This window comes from Megalops cyprinoides, chromosome 3 (assembly GCF_013368585.1).
Source record: "Megalops cyprinoides isolate fMegCyp1 chromosome 3, fMegCyp1.pri, whole genome shotgun sequence".
Classification (NCBI taxonomy): domain Eukaryota; kingdom Metazoa; phylum Chordata; class Actinopteri; order Elopiformes; family Megalopidae; genus Megalops; species Megalops cyprinoides.
In genome coordinates this window covers 15,589,354-15,609,112 of record NC_050585.1, presented here as the reverse complement: position 1 = coordinate 15,609,112, position 19,759 = coordinate 15,589,354, and the positions used below count along the sequence as shown (strand labels likewise).

The window sequence follows — 19,759 nt, the reverse complement described above, 5'->3', positions numbered from 1 at the left end:
CCAACACATCATTGTGTTATGGGTAGAGACATATTAAATCACTGATCTGTGGCCAGTGGCTTAGACATACCCAAAGTGACCTGACCTACCACCTGCCCCCTGGACCTCATCCCCTCCCATCTCCTACAAGCTTTCTCTCCTACACGCTTACCTGCACTCACACACATCATCAACACATCATTTACTACTGCTACTTTCCCCACCGGATATAAGCAGGCTAGGGTAACCCCATTGCTTAAAAAACCTACACTTAGCCCTACACTTGTAGAGAACTATAAACCAGTCTCTCCCTTTCCTATCTAAAACTCTTGAATGAGCTGTTTTCACCCAGGTTTCTGCTTTCCTTTCTCAGAATGACCTGTTGGATGCTAACCAATCTGGCTTCAGAACTGGCCACTCCACTGAGATGGCCCCCTATCTACTGTCGACACCCTGCAGTTGGCAAGAGCTGCCTCCAGGTCATCGGTCCTCATTCTACTAGACCTGTCTGCCGCCTTCAATAAGGTGAATCACCCATAATCCTTCTGTCCACGCTCACTGATCAGTGCATCACCTGCACACACTCCACTAGTTTGAGTCTTACCTCACAGGTAGATCCTTCAAGGTATTTTGGAAGGGTGAGGTGTCTAAGTCACATTGGCTAACCACCGGGCTACCTCAGGGATCAGTGCTTGGCCCCGTGCTCTTCTCACTGTACACTACTTCACTGGTCGCAATCATTCAGCCGCACAGGTTCTCCTACCACTGCTATGCCGATGACACCCAGCTCTACTTCTCACTCCAACCTGATGATCCCACGGTCTCAGCACAAATCCCCAGCAGCCTCTCTCAGCCTGGATGAAGGAACACCACCTTCAACTCAACCTGTCGAAGACAGAGCTCCTCGTCTTCTCAGCCAGCCCATCCATTCAGCATAACATCACCATACAGCTTGGCTCTGCTACACTAACTCCATCAAGGTCTGCAAGGAACCTGGGGGTAGTGTTTGATGACCAGCTACACTTTAAGGATCACATTGTGATGACAGCCAGATCATGCAGATTTGTGCTGTACAACATGAGGACAATCAGGCCCTACCTATCTGAGTATGCTGCACAGCTCCTTGTCCAGGTGTCAGGGCTCCGGCAGGGACTCAGGCGCAGACAGCGGAATAGGGTGCACAAAGCGTAGTTTAATTAAGCTGGTACGGGGAATCCAGAAAACGTAGTCAAAACAGGCGAAGTCAGAAAACCAGAAAAGCACGGCTAACAATACCAAAAAACCGGATCCAAAAATGAGGTCAAGTAAACGGGCAAGAGATCAGTAAAACAGCAGGCAGGCAGGCAGGCAGGCAGGCAGGCAGGCAGGCAGGCAGGCAGGCAGGCAGGCAGGCAGGCAGGCAGAACAGGAAAAATGGCTTGTAGCGTCACAGACGAACTGAGACGAACTCGCGATGAGACATGAAACAAACAAGGAATATATAGGGGAAGGCTGATGACAAGATGGGGTTCAGGTGTGCAGGTAGGCGGGTGGAGCCAGTCAGGTGACCAGGTGGGCGGAGATGGGGCGGAGAGCAGGGCAGGGCTGGAACACAGGGAAACACAGAAGCACATGGACAGGGAAAACAAAAACGAAAACAAAAACAAACCCGGCTAAGGAGCCGCAGTCCTGACACCAGGCTCTTGTCATCTCAAGACCAGACTACAGCAATGTTCTCTTGGCTGACCTACCTGCATGCACCATTAAGCCTCTACAGTTGATACAGAACACAGCGCTGTGTCTGGTCTTCAACTAACCAAAGAGGGCCCACATTACACCTTTCTTTGTCTCGCTCCACTGGGTCCCTGTAGCTGCCTGCATCAAGTTTGAGGCCTTGTTGCTTGCATTCAGAACAACTAACAAATCTGTACCTACCTATCTGTATGCTCTACTAAAAGCCTATGTTCCCTCCCGACCATTGTGCTCTGCTACCGAATGGCGCCTGGTGGTCCTGTCACATTGCAGCACAGAATCTCTATCCAGAACTTTGTTGTCCCCCTATTTTGGAATGAACTTCCAAATTTCACATGTTCTGCTGAGTACCACCGTCACATTTTGATATTATGGAAATTAAAATCTATTGAAGTATACTAAAGGTTGGTCTTGTTTCTGGCTAGCATGCTAATATTACACAATACATTTGACTGTATGTACTCATAATGCTTACTCAATCAGGTGTGTCTCTTAAAGGTAGTGGGCGAGATTTGTGGAGTGGAGTTCCAGAGCCTGAGGTGGAGTAACCAGGGGTGGCTGCAACAGCGTACACCTGAACACGGCATAGATGGAGCAGCAGTTGCAGCCTAGTAGCACCAGTGTGCTCCAGAGGTCTTTCAGGATACTCACAACTACGGTCTAGGCTCTGATATCAGTGTGCAGACTTACCCTAGCAGTGGGAACATCCCAGGTGTCTCAATGCACACAGGTGAGTGGAAAGGTGAGGTTTCAGCATACTCATCCGGGTCCCAGGTAGCATAAGAAGGCAGCCATTGCTTTCTTGGAACTTAGCCTGACTGCATAGTGGCAGATTGGTCTTTCAAGATTGCTTTGGGGAAGGGCTCAAAGGTGGTAGTCCCCAGTCTGAGTGCAAGAGGGCCAAGCTGGGGGAGTTGGGTCATCAGGTATGGATTCATCATTGGCTGGGAAATCTGATGCCCAGTGTCCCTGGTGTCATATTTACAACACCAGGGGAAGAACAACCTGTCAGGTACCATTAGAGGGTTTTTGGGGTGATGAGCAGGCTCAGGAACTCCGAGGGTTCACTGGCTCTCCCTGTAGGCGGAGGCAACCATTTTTCTCTCACCATGTCTCCGGCAGCCTCCAGCTTCTCCACTAGCCCCACTATGTCCTCTGTGGGTTTGGGGGCTGGATAACTGTTTTGCATAGCTCAAGGGGAACACACCTCTGAAACTGATCTAAGACAACAGCATTGTTACACCCCAGGTGGGTAATGGCGTCCAGGGGTACGTATATGGGACGCAACACAAAAGGAAACAACCAGACACGGGAGCAATATAGGGGAGCACGATATATTTACAATATTTACAAGACGATATACAATGACAAACATTCACAGGGCAAACAAAAAGGGGGGGGGGGGGGGGGGGGGGACAACAGACGGTGCCAAAGAAAAGAACAAAACAAAACAAAACCAACCCTACATACCCATACAAATCCAACTAGATACAAAAGCAAAAGGGGTGGCAGAGCCAAACGAAACCTACCTACGCTAACTAACTTAACCAAAAATACACAGGAGCGGCACCCGCCTCTAACCTAACCCTAACACGGCGAACCCTCACACGGGGATCCCCCAGCTTACCTGTCCTCCTCCCACGACAACCGAAATGCAACCAAATCCGAGACAAGATCCACAACCAAAGTCAGTAAACGATGCAATATCAAAACACGGTATAGGCAAGTTTGTAACAGAAATGAACACAACGGATCAGAAAAGAAAACAGCGAGACGATCACCCCAAGCATCCAGCATCTTTAAATCGGGGCGCCCCGTTTTCTGGTTGGCCGAGCCGGAACGAGGAGGCGGGGCGCAGCGCCGCGGGATACCTGCGTCAGGGGAGAGAGCGGAAGAGGAAGGGGGGGAAGAAACCGAGACGCAGGCGACCCAGACTCCACACGCCCAGTGCGCAGCACATAACAAGCATGAATGACTGCATCAACACTTGGCCCTGATGGCCACAGCCATGTCCTCTGTAGATGACAGAGTTGGTGAATAGGAGGTTGTAACTCTTCCAGTTGTAAAAGCACGGGGCCCTGATGAAAGAGTTTAGGCCTGCCTATCAGGGAGCTATCAGGGATCTCATCTATTAGCCATTGGTAGTTTTCAGTTTCATCTGTGTCCAGGTCCTGGTAAGCCCATTGGGCTTCCTCAGAGAGAAAGACAGGGCCAGGATTTCAGACGGGGTCTCGGGAGCCCACTCTCGCTGATGTTGACAAGAACATCCTGTGCATGGACAGCTGGCTTGGGTAAGGGCATTGAAGCCATTGAAATATGTCATGGTGTCTTTTCTTGGAGCCACTTGCTGAGCAGTGGCAGGGATTGGGCAAGTTGGTTCAGTCCTTCCAGCAAGTATTGGTGCTGGTGTTGGGGCACCTGTTGCATGGCCCTCTTCAGTCCAGTTAGGGTAGTCATGCTTTAATTAAATGAAAGCAAACTTCAAGTCAACTGTAGTTTTGTTTTCAGTCAACTTCACTTGGGTCCAGCTGGGGGACCACTGACTCGCCTGCATCTCTACCATAACACTGTAACACTGGGCTGGGGCTGGCCATGGTGCTTGCAGACCCAAGGGAAGAGGCAGAGTGAGCCCCATGAAGGCCATTTATTTATGCAAACTCAAAGTGCCGTTGGGGAAAGAATGAAGAAAAAACTGGCTTCTTCCCTAGGCAGGTCTCATGTGTGGTAAGCAGTATGAGTATGCTGGTTCTCTATCTAGGGGCAAAGGAGGTAGTTAGAGTTTCAGTTTTGACGTGAGAGGTAAGTGGTGCATGCAGGTCCTGTGTTGGTAGCTCTCTGCTTGCTCAAGCCACTCTGCCTGCTCTTGAGCTCTTGCAAACGAGCCTCAAGCAGCAGCAGCTGTGTTGCAGGTAACTGAGCTCAGGTGCTGCCCTCCTCAGGTTCCTGGGGATCTCTCCAAGGTGCTGATGCGATGGTGGTGCTGAGGTGTGTTCGTGGATCCTTGGGAGAGGCTGCCCCTCCTGGTGCCACACCCCTTTAATTATGAGTTAAATAGAAATTGATTAGCTTCAGTGTAAAAAAAAAAACAGTTATGTTCACCAGCATCTGGAACAACAAGCTTTTGCAACTTTTTTTGAAACCAGTTATTCAATTTTAATTGTTATAGGTTCAATGAAGACATGAAAGTACAGTTCAATAAACTTGTTATTTAAGTTAACATCTTTACAGGTAAAGATTTGTACTAATTCTCAGAATACTTTATGGATTGATGGACTGATCTGTGTCAAGTTGCAGTTATATAATTATGATCTGAGTTTCTTCGTGTTTGAGATTCATAACAATTGTCATTATCATAATCACCAGTTGAGCTGTGGCTGAACATCTCTGTGGAAACAATTACGAAAAGCATTGTAGTACACTTTAACATTTCCAGAAGGGAATGACATACAGAGAGAGGACTCAAAACATATTTCATTTTTTTGTGGAGGGCAAAACAGCTATTTCATTCCTAACGTACCAATCCACTGTGAAATGTTCAATGGTACAGCTGGAGGCTCTGTGGGACATGTGATATTTGAAATGAAATATTCTACTTGGCTTGGCTACGCAACCAAGAAAATAATGGCTTAAAGAATTATTTCAACATTACCTTCTGTGTCTTTGGAAAAAATATATGTTTAATTCTGAGCAGTTTGAAAACTGAGCTCGGATGCTCATTCCATAGATGGTAGGATTTATCATGGGAGGAAATATCAAAAAGTAGAGGGACATGAAAAGACGAATTCCATAATGAACATGACTCATGTTTATCCTACTTTGAGATATTTCAAAAAAGCATCCAAATGTATAGTTTATCAAAGCAGAACAGCATACAAAACAGCCAGACTAGTGATCTGTGATTTTATCTACATAGTGTAGGTTCAGTGCTGGTTATGTACAACGGATGCTAAAGTAGGACACACATTGAGCAAAAGAAAAGGGGTTTATGTGTATGGTTGGTAGCACTTCAGAATGAGTATGTGGGTATGAATGAGATTAAGAGGACTGTTAAGCAAGACCTAGCTATCAGGTTTCTGGGAAAAAGAGGCTCTTCACATAGTCAATGAAGGGGTCTTATGGAATTTCTTAAGTTAGCCACATATAGTATACCTCAGTTTTTTTCAAGCTGAAGGCACACCATAACCTCCTTTACCCACCGTAAAAAAGTGGAGTTGGCTGATTTCCAGTTAAAAAGTTCCTTAAAAAAATCAGGCTATTTCTCTACCAAAGTTGAAATGCAGGGGTCAGTCTGAGATGTCGTAAATAAGGGGTTAAACAGTGAGCGGGTGAAAGAAATTGTTTGCTTAAAACCGTAATGATTTCTAAAATGACTCCAAATTTTCTGGGAATCTAGGACGAGGTTTGCGGTAGACTTAGGAAACATTCGTATCCTTTTGGGGGAAAACCTCATTTGATGGTGGAAACAGCATGTGATCCTCTGAGTGTCTTTGGCCCTACCCCTTTACAAAGAACTTTGTTCATATTTATATATTTATTTATTGATTGCACAGGGGTTTTCCTCTTTTTTTGGGATACAGAACTGAATGAAAATCAGGGCTCCCCGCATCAGTCCATTGGGCTTGACAGAGTAGCCCCAGCAGGTTGTCTCCAAGAGAGGTCTCCTCCACACCCTGCTTCCCAAGTGAATCCCTGATTAACTTGTGTTATATTGTTTTGGTTTTTGTTCTTTTATTTTGTTTATATCTCTTTTCTGCATTCAGAATCCATGGTCTGAACTAGTTAGCTAGGTCAGTATGAATGGGCCTATAAAATGTATTCAAGGTAACCTTGCTGGCTACCAAACTAGCTACCTGCTGTTTCAACTATAGCAGATGTGACCGTGATTGAATTGACATTTTTCTCATCCAGCATTACACATCACTGCTTTATCCTACCAGAAGCACTGGCCGCAGTCTATCTGTCAAGCCCATACCATGTAAACAAGGCCTGGGGATTTGTATGTGCTTGACCCACTCTGTGAACTGTGTAAACCATAAAGAATGGTATGGTCATATGGACTAGTGAAGCCAAACTCCTCTTTCAAATGACATGATTCAAGTACATTGTACTTCAATAAAAATATTTCCTTTGTGTTTGATAGCTACTGTACCTAGTTATTGTTTTAAGAGAAAACCTGAGACTGTACCACTGATTCATTAAGTTCAGGAATATGAGAACATGTATTACAGGACACCATATGGGAGGGGAAATTATGACAAAAGAACATGTTAGGGTACCCAAATTAATTTATTGCAACTGTTGACTCAAGCATACATTAATCAGTAGAGCATATCTCGCAGTTTGTTCTCTAATCTTTCAGGCCTCAGAGAGAATATTATGTTGTTTTTAAAATAAATACAGTTAACTTGTACAGTTATCAAATGGATTGAATACAAATACATAATTCAATATTTGTCAACTAAAAACAGGGTTTTATGTTTATTTTTACCCCACATACCCTGTCTAATTACAGTTTTGTTGTTAAATACGATCACCACTGTGGCAGACTATTTACTCGACCTTTACATGCATGTAAGAGGTATGGAGAGAAATACATGCATCTTGGAGCAATGTCAAAATGCATATAATTAACCACCGAAAATGCATTAAAAGAACCCAGCATGGATGCTCCATGGTATGTCCCCCAAATTTTGATATGAAAACTATACCCCTGTTAATTAGGTAAACTGGAATTATATTAGCATCACTGAAATAAATAGTTCTCTTTATGAATACATGAAGCAATATAATTTTGACATTTTAAATCTTTATTGATTTTTATTGTTATGGGGTCAATAAACACATGAAAATTGAGCTATTAAATTTGTCCTTTAGGTATGTGAGATAACATCTTAGGAGATAAAGTGAAGTTTTGATTCTCAGAATCCTTCGTGGAATGATGAAGAGATTTGTCAGGCTCTCAGAAATGTTCCCAGAAAATTTCTCACATTTCTCACTAGTGAAGAATTTGTGCCTCCATCTGAATTTCTGAGTGGCATTCATATTGTCTTAGTATTATTGTATATTGCCAACAAGTATACAAAATGATTAAAGTAATAAAGCACATTAACATTTAACATTTCCAGAAGGCAATGACATACAGAGAGAGTGATTAGGTTTTTGTGGTGACTAGGTGAACATTTTATTCCTAACCAGCCAATCCATTCTGAAAAGATGGAAAGCTTAAAGCTTCGTGAGACATGTTTGTTTTGCAGTGAAATGTTCCACTTGTCTTGAATATGCAACCAAAATCATAATGAATGAGAAATTATTTCCTAATCACCTTGTTGGGATTAATTTACTTTTGACCTGGAACAGTTTGAAAATCCGCACTCTTACCACTTGGATGTTCATTCCATAGATGGCAGGATTTATCATGGGAGGAAAAATCAAAAAGTAGAGGGACATGAAAAGACGAATTCCATAATGGACATGACTCATGTTTAGCCTACTTTGAGATATTTCAAAAAAACATCCCAAAGAATAGTTTATCACTGCTAATAGGTGGGGTGTGCATGTTTTCAGTGCTTTTATCTGTGATTCTTTGGACAACAGTAAGCAGATTCTGAGAATCTGTGAATATGAATAAAGTATAAGTATTAGCTGTGGAATAGTATACGCAACAACTGTAAGTAATCCAATAATATTTACAACGGATGTGTCTGTACAGGAGAGTTTAATAAATGAATAGTTGCTGCAGTACACCTTCTGTATTTTTTCTTCACAATATATGAGCCGTACAGTTAGAGAAAATATCACAGCAACTGCGGCTATGGGATACAACCAAGAAAATGCGATAAGTCTGTACACTTTTGAAAGAGACATAATGCTGTGATACTGCAGGGGGTGACATATTGCTATGTACCTGTCATAGCCCATTACTGCTAAAATGGTAAATTCAACAAATGCATATGTGTGTAAACAAAAGCTCTGTGCTTGACAACAGGCTACAGAAACCTCATGAGAGTGTGACAGTAAATTACTCAGAAGGGGTGGTAACAAAGCTGTACTACCATACAATCCATTAAATGCCAAGTTGCACACAAATAGATACATTGGTTCATGCAGAGCTCTGTCAACACAAATTATTACAATAATAATGAAATTTAAAACAATGGTAATGATGTACAATAGTAGGAATGTTATGACGTACAAGTATTTCAGGCCTTCCATATCATAATAGGCTGTCAATATGAGTGATGTCACCACTGATGCATTTTCCATGCCTTCCCTCCGGTACACTACAACAAGAATTATGTTGCAAATGTCAATGTTTCAGACAACACCTTTTACTAGCAATTTATAATAGGGAAGCCAGCACAATTTTGCATTAATATTTTATTCCCTAATTCCCTGTGTTAATTTCCATAATATTATTTCATAAAATATTTCTTAGCAGTCATATAGTTACATGTTTACACAAGATATAATTCTCCAGAAATGTAAGTTCTAACAAAGTAATATTATTAAATGAATTCCAGTACTTATTTTCTCCCCAATACAAGAAAAACATTACCTGTTGCTAAATCCAGCATAAGGTTGAATTCAGCAACCTACAAGTATCAGCTCTCAGAGAGCTCTGTAATTACAGAAAATAATGTCACAAGAAATGAAGATGAATGAAAGATAGATAAATGAACTCTAAGACAAGAACTTAAGAATCAGCCTGGAAGCCCTGATATCAGATTACAACCCCTTAATGTAGAACTGAAGAAACAAAAATAACAGTAGTTGAAAGAAGATGTTTCATGTCTACAAGTCTAAGTAATTAGTCATAGCATTAGACTGTACTGAATGTATGAAACTTGTGATTATGAATCTGAAAAAATGGTTTTTGGTTGGGGTATTAAAAAATATAAATAAAAAAGGAAAAATGATAAAAATGGCACACTTGGTGACACCTGAGTTATTTAAAACAGGATTGTCTCTTAAAAGTCTATTGCAATATTATATTTTGCTGAAAGGCCTTCTAACATATGTTAATGTCATTAAATGCCACACTGGGACAGAATATGCACCAATATACTAAATTGAGTATCCATTACATACTGCAGGTGAACCCCAAATCATTGTCATTAGCAGATCAGATTTTTGATTCTTATAAGAGTTTAGCAGCAACAAAGGAGTGTAGAAGTTAGGCGTTCCATAGCTTACAAGGCCTAAGATTCTAGAAGACTCTAAAAATGATTGATGTGAGTCCTACTGTCTTTATCTTATTTAAAAATATATTGTATAAAGATTTAGATTTAAAATTTAAATTTACTATAATTTACTAATAGACAGCTCTTAACTAACAAAGAAACCAATGATAACACAAATGCCCTTTTGATTCATTCAAGTCAAGAGTCAGCCCCTTATAAAAATCATATCTTCCTAGAGAGATACTTATAAGTGATGTGTGCTGTAATCCAAAAGATTTCTATAGTTTACGAGTATTACAGACACCACAGAAATATTTCATCAGATTAAATTCACTTGAATATACTTACATAACACTGCAGTCCATTTGATCGTTATGCATTGCTTAAATAATTGCTAATCATAAATGCAACACAAACGTAGACGATATATATAGTGTGACTACATACAGCAAGTTGAGAGTAAGTAATCGTCAACTTTATTTCTCTTCCTTCAAATCCTGTTGCTGGAGAAGTTAGGAAAGGTTTCCCAAAGTATAAATCTTTCCACCAGCCTTTTATTTAGTTTAGAGGGAATTCCTTGCAGCAACCTGATCACATGATTTTACCACACTCCCATCAATTCACATAGGGAATAAAGTCCCTACACCCTACATTATTAGTAAGTGAAAGTCACTCAGGGGCCGATTTAGACTTCAGATATGCGTGCATAAAGCCTGCTTAAGTACTTCCACAGAGAGTTCATTTAGTAATGGGCCACGTAAGATCCTTTGTGGGCGATATCTTTGGGGCAGAGTTTACCCAAAATGAAGGTGTTTTGCAAGAAATAAGGATGCCTCTCATAGTCCAAGATAAGCATATTCTGACTTCACATTTAAGTCTGTTTTCTGTCAAGAAGACATCCATGAAGGAATAGGTTGAATAAATCATGTGCCATCCATCATGTACAACAACAACATTGTTGGTAACTAGGCAACCAATCAAGACAATCAAGTCTGCAGTCAACATATTGAATGTGAATCAGTCCTCATTACATTATTGTCATTTAGCAGACACTCTTATCCAGAGCAACGCTCATAGGTTACAATTTTTTACATGTTATCCATTTATACAGCTAGGTATTTGCTGAGGTAGTTCTGGGTACCTTGCCCAATGGTACAGCAGCAGTGCCCAAATGCAGAATTGAACCAGCAACCTCTCGGTTACCCTATCTCTGCTCTTTGCCACTATGTTACACTGCTGTCCTACATTTCATTCTATTTCTTTAAACACAGCATAATATGCTGACTGTGTCAGGAGTTATGGAAAGCCCCATTGACTCCACCCTGGCCACATTCCACAGGAGCCCAGGTGTCAGACTCCACCATAAGACCCACCAAGCAGGTCACAGATACAGTAGCAATTTTTTCGTTTCATTTGTATGATGCCTACATATATAAAGTCCGTTCATTTATATATGCAGGCATCATAAAATTATGCTAGAACTATAAACTTTTTTCCCCACCCAAACACCCTGCTCCCTCTCACTGCCACTCCCAAGAACCCAGTTACACAGGTAAGCATGCTAGATTAATAATAACATGCACTAGATTAAGGTCCCAGTTCTCTCCTTCACCTCAGCACAGCACAACACAGTCCACAGTTGCCCAGATACACAAGTCACTCCACTTGGTTGGTAGTCCACACACATATACACACATCCTCCACATACCTGCTATTAAGGTGAATTCCATCCCAAGCCCACTCTCCTTATATGAACAGAGATTAGGCCATGAATACGAGTGGGAATTCAAAAGCTGTGAGTTAAACTACGGGAGATCATCAAAGATAACTGTAGTTTAAGATGACAAAACATTAATCAACTGCAGTTTGTCCATACCTGTCAGGGTTTCAGCTGCTTCCCACAATGACCAACAGGTGTCCTTGTAACATCCTGTCTGTCAGAGCCGTTTATAGAGTTCGGACAACTCGAGTGTCAGCTGTTCTGCGCTTTTCAGGGACAATCAAGTGACTCATCGGTGCCATGCTGTAACCTCTCGCGACGCAGCTCCTTATCCAGGCCACAGTTCTCCCTCGACTGGACTACTGCAACGCTCTCCTTGCAGGCCTCCCAGCATGCACCACCCAGCCTCTCCAGCTCATCCAGAATGCAGCTGCCCGACTGATCTTCAACCTCCCCAAATTCTCCCATGTTACTCCCCTGCTGAAATCCCTCCACTGGCTTCCTGTCGCTGCCAGGATCAGATTCAAGACCCTGACCCTCGCCTTCTCTGCAGTCAACAGGACAGCCCCTGCCTACCTCCAAGAACTCATCCAGCCCTACACACCAGCCCGACCCCTACGCTCAGCAGCAACTGGACGCCTTGCTCCCTGCATGGTCAAGGCAGGAGGTGCTCGTTCTGCCAGACATCGGCGTTTCGCCTACATTGCTCCCCAGTGGTGGAACGAACTCCTGGTCTCACTACGGACAGCTTCTTCACCCCAGTCCTTCAGACGGGGCCTGAAGACGCACCTCTTCAGACTCTACCTGGACTGACCCAGCACACAATTGCTGGGTCCCCCCCCCCCGCCCATCAGTGCTGTCGTAAATTGCTGTGCTTTTTAAAATTGTGCTTTTAAATTTTGTCTCTTGTTGCCGCCTTTACCCTGACGCTCATCGTGCTGTTTGAAGTTGTTGAAGTTTGCCGTTCGAAAGTGTATCGTACTAGTTGCCCTTTAGGCTGTAATTGTAAAAATCTGATAGTACTGCGTCCTCAAACAGACCTTGCTCTCAGCTGAGAACTGTCTCATTGTGGAACTGTACACACCCTGTCCCCGTACTGTCGCTGTACCTACTGTATGCACTTTTGTAAGTCGCTTTGGATAAAAGCGTCTGCTAAATAAATAAATGTAAATGTAAATGTAAGTGTCATCCCAGTGCCCATTCACAATAACCGGGATGCAATAAATATTGTTGTTTTTTTTTTAACTTTGACTTTATATTTCACATCACCAGTTTTTTTTTTTACAGATGAAGCAGTTATGTAGCCGATTATCTGTGCCATTCTGTTGTGGTTCATTCTATATTTCATCTATTTTTCTATCTATTTTTAACCCTTTCGTGCGTACGATCACACTGGTGTGATTAGCCGTTTAGCGCATATGCTAAAACTGGTGCGATTAGAACACTAGATTGGAGAAATTCTAGCTAATTTTAGCTTTGAGGAAACAGTGGTTTAACTCTAAAAATATAGCAAATGCTAACTGAAATCTATGAGAAACTTAACGCAAATGAAAGCATAACGAACCATATAAGGTAACACGTGCGCTACATACCATAACAAATAAGTTACATGCGAAAGGGTTAAAACGAAATTTGACGTTCAGCACATCTGCGTTTGCCACGGCTTTCAGTAATTCAGCCAGGTAAATATCCGCGCTAGAATTACAGAAGGAAGTTGAGGTCAAACTTGATAATATGATTCATTTGTGTTAAGAAATTAACGCATTAAAGTTTCCAGATTAATCGCAATCGAGCGTTAACGCGTTAACGTTGACAGCCCTAATAATAACAATAATGCATCTTTCGTGATTTTTGAGTGACTTTAATCCCTTGCAATGAACTTTTATGAACACCACTGTTAGCCTACAAGATTACGTGAATGAATGGAAGAAGAGAAAGGTAAACACCGACTGCTTCTACGATTTACTACCAATAGTTGTTTTACGGTTTCTTTGCAGTTATGGGGGTACACAGGCACGGGAGTATTTTTTTTCGGGATCCTGTCCTTCTTGTATGAGTTATAACAACATTTATGAAACTGTTAGTGGCGAAAACAGCATTTTACTTTGACATAGCATGTTAGTACATAGGAACGCACTGTAGAACCTTCGGATTTAAGGCGCCCTATGTTGGAGTTGTCCAAACTCCCTCTATACACGGCTCTGCTGTCTGTGTTTCTTACTGCTGATTCCCAGGACTGCCACTGGATGGACTCACTCCCTGTTTGTTCACTTCACTGTTTGTTCATAAAGTTAATGTGTTACACCTGCCTTTTTTCAGTTTCCATGCTTTGTGTATGCACTCATGCACTATACCGTTCAACTTAGGACTCTCGCGTAATATACGAGATTGGAATCCAACATGAGGCAGAATTCTCACAGAACACACAGTTAGTTCACCAAGATGTCAGGTGCCGCATGTAGGATGTAGGCAGCTGCAGTACTTTGTGGTTCGCTTAAGTCGAGTGGTGTCCTGATGATCGGGTGAAGAGGTTGCAGGTTCAATGCAGGACCAGCATAAAGCCCTGACTGTGAAGTCACAATGTGGGCGTGTCTGTTATCAGCTGTAGTGTTGCCTTCCAGACCTGGTGGTGAGATAAGCCAATGGTCGCACCCCCCATGCTTCTTGGAGTAAGAAGGGTCCCCTATTAGTCTATTGGAGAGTGAGGAGCAAAGTTCTATTGTTCTTGCCACACTTACACGGGATCACTTCCACAGTTGTAGTCCGTGTGGGCACACGGTTCGATCGCTGGTTCGATCGCATTCATGGGGCTCTCCTCCAAGCACGTTATGTTGCTTGGTTTTGGCAAACAACTCCTGAGTCAGAGGAAGTTGTGGCTGTGCAGCTTCATTCATGGTCGTATTTGTGCATTCAGCTGATCAGCATGGTAGGCTACAATACATCTACAGGGCTAATCTTTCAGTTTTTTGCATTTTATTTGAGTCACTAGCATTTTTGAAAGTATTTCAAACTGCCCCCAACCCCCCCGCACGCAACACGTGTATCTCATGTCTCATGGAAATAAAGTGATTGCGCTGCCAGGCGTTTAATGGTATGGTACATAGTATACCATATAATCCGTCTTGATAGTAATAATAAACGCCTATGCTAATGTCTTATGTATGTACTGTAATTTCTATCGGTGTTTTAATGTGAACTTTGCATACTTACAATTAAAACGTTTACCGTATATCAGTGTATGCTTCGACTTGTAAGCAGCAGCATCCAATCTCGTGCCTATTCCATATAGGTTTGCGGGGTATATAGTATGGTGTTTGCACAACGTCCAAATCATATAACGTCCTATTTCACAGAACGTATCGTGAACGTTAAGCGACGCATAATCGCTTTCATTTGAGGAACACATGGGTATAGGTCCTTAAAAACAAAACCAACCTGTATAATGACACGAAGCAGCAATGTGTTTGCATTAGTTAGCTCAGGGAAAGCTGGTTTGTAAGGTAGCTACAATGACTGACAAAACGTAGCCGACTGCCAGTAGCAACTGTTCAATTGTGAACAACGTTTTCTTGCTAGCCCAATATGAACAACTAGCTAGCCAGCTACCTAGCAAACGAACATGAATAACTACGTTTCTCTTGAAATGCGCTAAATTGCATTGCATTCGTTAGCAGTTGTTGCAGTTCAGTTTAGCTAGCTAGCTAGTTAGGTAGCTAGGTAGTGGTTGTGCACTGTATTAAAGTTAAAGCTAAATAGCGGTGACTGCAGTGCACATATATATGAATATGTAAACCAGGCATCTCCACGATTTCGGACACCCTTCTCCACGCATCATATTTATTTATATCTCTGTACGTATCAAGAGAAAAATTGTAGAGTATGGGGAAACCCGGCATACAATTACTACCCCGGGGGGTAGTAATTGCCTTTAATACGACAGTTAGGTTATTTCAGAGCCCATCTATTTAATTCTCTGGCTATGTTTAACCATTTCGGAAATGAACCTAGAAAACCTAGAAAATTTTACAGATCGATATCGAATCGGACGAATTTTAAAAAAAAAACGATTAATCGGGAAAAAACCAATATTTTTGCACACCCCTAGTAATGAACACTAGAATTCACTTTGGAATTTACAACTGTCTTGTCACCAAAACAGAGCATGACACCCCTAAAATAGGACAGAATCTCAGTTGCAAAAAAGATTACGCAGTGAATATTCAGTGAATAACTGTACCAAACACCACTTAATCTGCAACTGTGAAAAAGCAAAAAAAATTCTGTAGCAACATTACCATATTAATGAGAAATAATTTAGTTTAATTCCAATCTCCCCATAACATTCTATCCCTTTGTAGACAAACAAATCACAAACGCATAGCAACCAAACCACCAAATTTCCAAACAAAAATGCAAGTGAAGAAGATACATGAATGACATCCAACTTCCATGGTTTATTATAGATTATTATAGACCACACATGGTTAACTCAACTGGAATCAAAGTCATTCCTTAACTCTGCTTTGCGCATCTTGCATACTCTTGTGTGAGTTGCAAACATTTGGAGTCATGGCCTTCAAACCTAATGGAATATCATTCATTCCTCCACAAATTAGATACGTCCAGGTCTCTAATGTCAAAAATCCATGAGAAGAAAGCACTTTCTTTACAAAGAAACACACAAGGTACATAATGAGCGTAAAACATTTACTTCTGAGATTACATACATTATTTGACATTTTTGTCTGAAAATGATGAATCACAAAGGGATGGCAACAGCAAATGAAGCATACACTGTCAATCTTTCTCCATTGAAAGTTAACATTTTTCTCCTAACATGTGTACTCCTATAGTTGCTCTGACAGACCTTCCAGTGAATTGAGATAAAATGTTGGCTTAGAACATGAAATGATAGGTAAGAAACTTATTTCATGATTCGCTTCTGTGATGCTGGGGATAACTTACACATACTGCTGAACATTTTAAAAATCTTAACTCTGATGGCTTGGATGCACATTCCATAGATGGCAGGATTTACTATAGGAGTAAAAATTAAAAAGTAGAGGGACAAGAATAGACGAGTATCATAATGAACATGACTCATGTTTATCCTACTTTGAGATGTTTCAAATAAGCCTCCAGAGAAATAGTTTATCATTGCTAATAGATGGGGTAGGCATGTTTTCAGAGCTTTTATCTGTGATTCTTTGGAAGACAGTAAGCAGATTCTGAGAATCTGTGAATATGTATAAAGAATAAGTATTACCTGTGGAGAAGTATACACACCAACTGAAATTAATCCAATAATATTTACAACAGATGTGTCTGTGCAGGAGAGCTTAACCAGTGAATGATTGCTGCAGTACACCTTGTCTATGTTTGCTTCACAAAATATGAGCTGTACAGTTAGAGAAAATATCACAGCAACTGCGGCTATGGGATACAACCAAGAAAATGCGATGAGTTTGTACACTTTTGAAAGAGACATAATGCTGTGATACTGCAGGGGGTGACATATTGCTATATACCTGTCATAACTCATCATTGTTAAAATAGTAACTTCAGCTGATGCATGTGTGTGCAAACAAAAGCTCTGTGTTTGACAAAAAGCTACAGAAACCTCATGAGAGTGTGACAGTAAATTACTCAGAAGGGGTGGTAACAAGGCTGTACTGCCAAACAATCCATTAAATGCCAAGTTGCACACAAATAGATACATTGGTTCATGCAGAGCTCTGTCAACACAAATGACTACAATAATAATGAAATTTAAAACAATGGTAATGATGTACAATAGTAGGAATGTTATGACGTACAAGTATTTCAGGCCTTCCATATCATAATAGGCTGTCATTATGAATGATGTCACCACTGATGCATTTTCCATGCCTTCCCTCCGGTGCACTACAACAAGAATTATGTTGCAAATGTCAATGTTTCAGACAACACCTTTTACTAGCAATTTATAATAGGGAAGCAAGACAATGTTGCATTTATATTTTATTCCCTAATTCCCTGTGTTAATTTCCATAATATTATTTCATAAAATATTTCTTAGCAGTCATATAGTTACATGTTTACACAAGATATAATTCTCCAGAAATGTAAGTTCTAACAAAGTAATATTATTAAATGATTTTTATATTTCCAGTACTTATTTTCTCCCCAATACAAGAAAAACATTACCTGTTGCTAAATCCAGCATAAGGTTGAATTCAGCAACCTACAAGCATCAGCTGTCAGAGAGAATTACAGAAAATAATGTCACAAGAAATGAAGATGAATGAAAGATAGACAAATGCAAAGACAAGAGCTGAAGAATCAGCCTGGAAGCACTGATGTCAGATTAAAACAGTCTCTTAAAAATCTACTGTGATTATATTTTTGCTGAAAGCCTAACATATGTTAATGTCATGAAATGCCACACTTTCCCCCAAATTCAGATGAAATATAATAAAGTGCACTCTGTTTACAAGAATCCCTGATACAAAAATGCATTTAGTGATCAAAAACACTGGGACAGAATTTGCACCAATATTAGGGCTGTGCGATATGACCAAAATCTCATATCCCGATATAGGTCATTTCATATCCCGATAACGAACCATAAACATATATATGTTAATGTATGAAATATAAAGAGGTACATAGAAAACACTTTTCAACTATAGCCTATTATAGTCATGTTCACTCTCCTCCACATTTGTTTGTGTTGGCTGGGCTGTTATTACCCAGTCTGTGCCTGTTGCCCGATCCGTTCTGCCCATGCGCACTTGTGCAAATTTCCTGCCTGTATACGTGCCTTGTGGAAGAACGCAAAGCGTCAACCAAATGACGAAAAATATTGCCGTAAAATGTGTGATTTGTGACACAAGGAAATAAACGATAGAGCATGATATGAAACGACAGTCGTTTTTCAGCCGTCACATGATATGTATCGTCATATCGCACAGCCCTAACCAATATACTTAAATGAGTATCCATTACATACTGCAGGTGAACCCCAAATTATTGTCATTAGCAGATCAGATTTTTGATTCTTATATGCAGAGTTTAGCAGCAACAAAGGAGTGTAGAAGTTAGGCGTTCCAGAGCTTACAAGCCTAAGATTCTAGAAGACTCTAAAATGATTAATGTGAGTCCCATTGTCTTTATCTTATTTAAAAATATATTGTATAAAGATTTAGACATAAAATTTAAATTTAGTATAATTTACTTATAGATAGCTCTTAATTAACAAAGAAACCAATGATAACACAAATGCCCTTTTGATTCATTCATGTGAGCCAAGAGTCAGCCCCTTATGAAAATCATATCTTCCTAGAGAGATACTTATAAGTAATGTGTGCTGTAATCCAAAAGACCTCTATAGTTTATACAGCATACAATACACACCTGTTCTTCCAAGTTCAATATAAGTACATAAAATATGACCACAGTACTATGTGGTGAGGTATACCTGCGTGAGTATTACAGACACCACAGAAATATTTTATCAGATTAAATTCACTTAAATACTTACATAACACTGCAGTCCATTTGATCGTTATGCATTGCTTAAATAATTGCTAATCATAAATACAACACAAGCGTAGATGATATATAGTGTGACTACATACAGCAAGTTGAGAGTAAGTAATCGTCAGCTTTATTTCTCTTCCTTCAAATCCTGTTGCTGGAGAAGTTAGGAAAGGTTTCCCAAAGTACAAATCTTTCCACCAACCTTTTATTTAGTTTAGAGGGAATTCCTTGCAGCAACCTGATCACATGATTTTACCACACTCCCATCAATTCACATAGGGAATAAAGTCCTTACACCCTACATTGTTACTAAGTGAAAGTCACTCAGGGGCCGATTTAGACTTCAGATATGTGTGCATAAAATCTGCTTAAGTACTTCCACAGAGAGTTCATTTAGTAATGGGCCACGTAAGATCCTTTGTGGGCGATATCTTTGGGGCAGACTTTACCCAAAATGAGGGTGTTTTGCAAGAAATAAGGATGCCTCTCATGGTCCAAGATAAGCATATTCCGACTTCACACTTACGTCTGTTTTCTGTCAAGAAGACATCCATGAAGGAAAAGGTTGAATAAATCATGTGCCATCCATCATGTACAACAGCAACATTGTTGGTAACTAGGCAAGCAA

General features: G+C 40.9%; 2 protein-coding genes across 2 annotated transcripts; both read right to left on the bottom strand.

The window, feature by feature from the left end:
• Positions 1–2,728: 2,728 nt before the first annotated feature.
• Positions 2,729–8,973, bottom strand: LOC118774183 (olfactory receptor 52D1-like). Its single transcript, XM_036523342.1, has 3 exons — positions 8,052–8,973; positions 3,492–3,581; positions 2,729–2,865 (listed from the first exon to the last, which is right to left on the bottom strand). Exons 1-3 carry the CDS (start codon positions 8,971–8,973, stop codon positions 2,729–2,731), a joined length of 1,149 nt encoding a protein of 382 aa, XP_036379235.1.
• A 7,561-nt stretch (positions 8,974–16,534) lies between these two features.
• LOC118774182 (olfactory receptor 142-like) lies at positions 16,535–17,497 on the bottom strand. The gene has a single exon (XM_036523341.1). The coding sequence runs from the start codon at positions 17,495–17,497 to the stop codon at positions 16,535–16,537; it is 963 nt and encodes a 320-aa protein (XP_036379234.1).
• Positions 17,498–19,759: the final 2,262 nt, after the last annotated feature.

Excerpts from the sequence above, each read along its gene's own strand:
- LOC118774183 (XM_036523342.1), bottom strand. The coding sequence starts at position 8,973 with ATGGAAAATGCATCAGTGGTGACATCACTCATATTGACAGCCTATTAT. Across the intron at positions 3,582-8,051 it reads CAAACTGTTCCAGGTCAAAA|GTATCCCGCGGCGCTGCGCC; the intron begins GTAAATTAATCC and ends CCCCTGACGCAG. Across the intron at positions 2,866-3,491 it reads AAAGATGCTGGATGCTTGGG|AGGACATAGTGGGGCTAGTG; the intron begins GTGATCGTCTCG and ends CCAAACCCACAG.
- LOC118774182 (XM_036523341.1), bottom strand. The coding sequence starts at position 17,497 with ATGGAAAATGCATCAGTGGTGACATCATTCATAATGACAGCCTATTAT.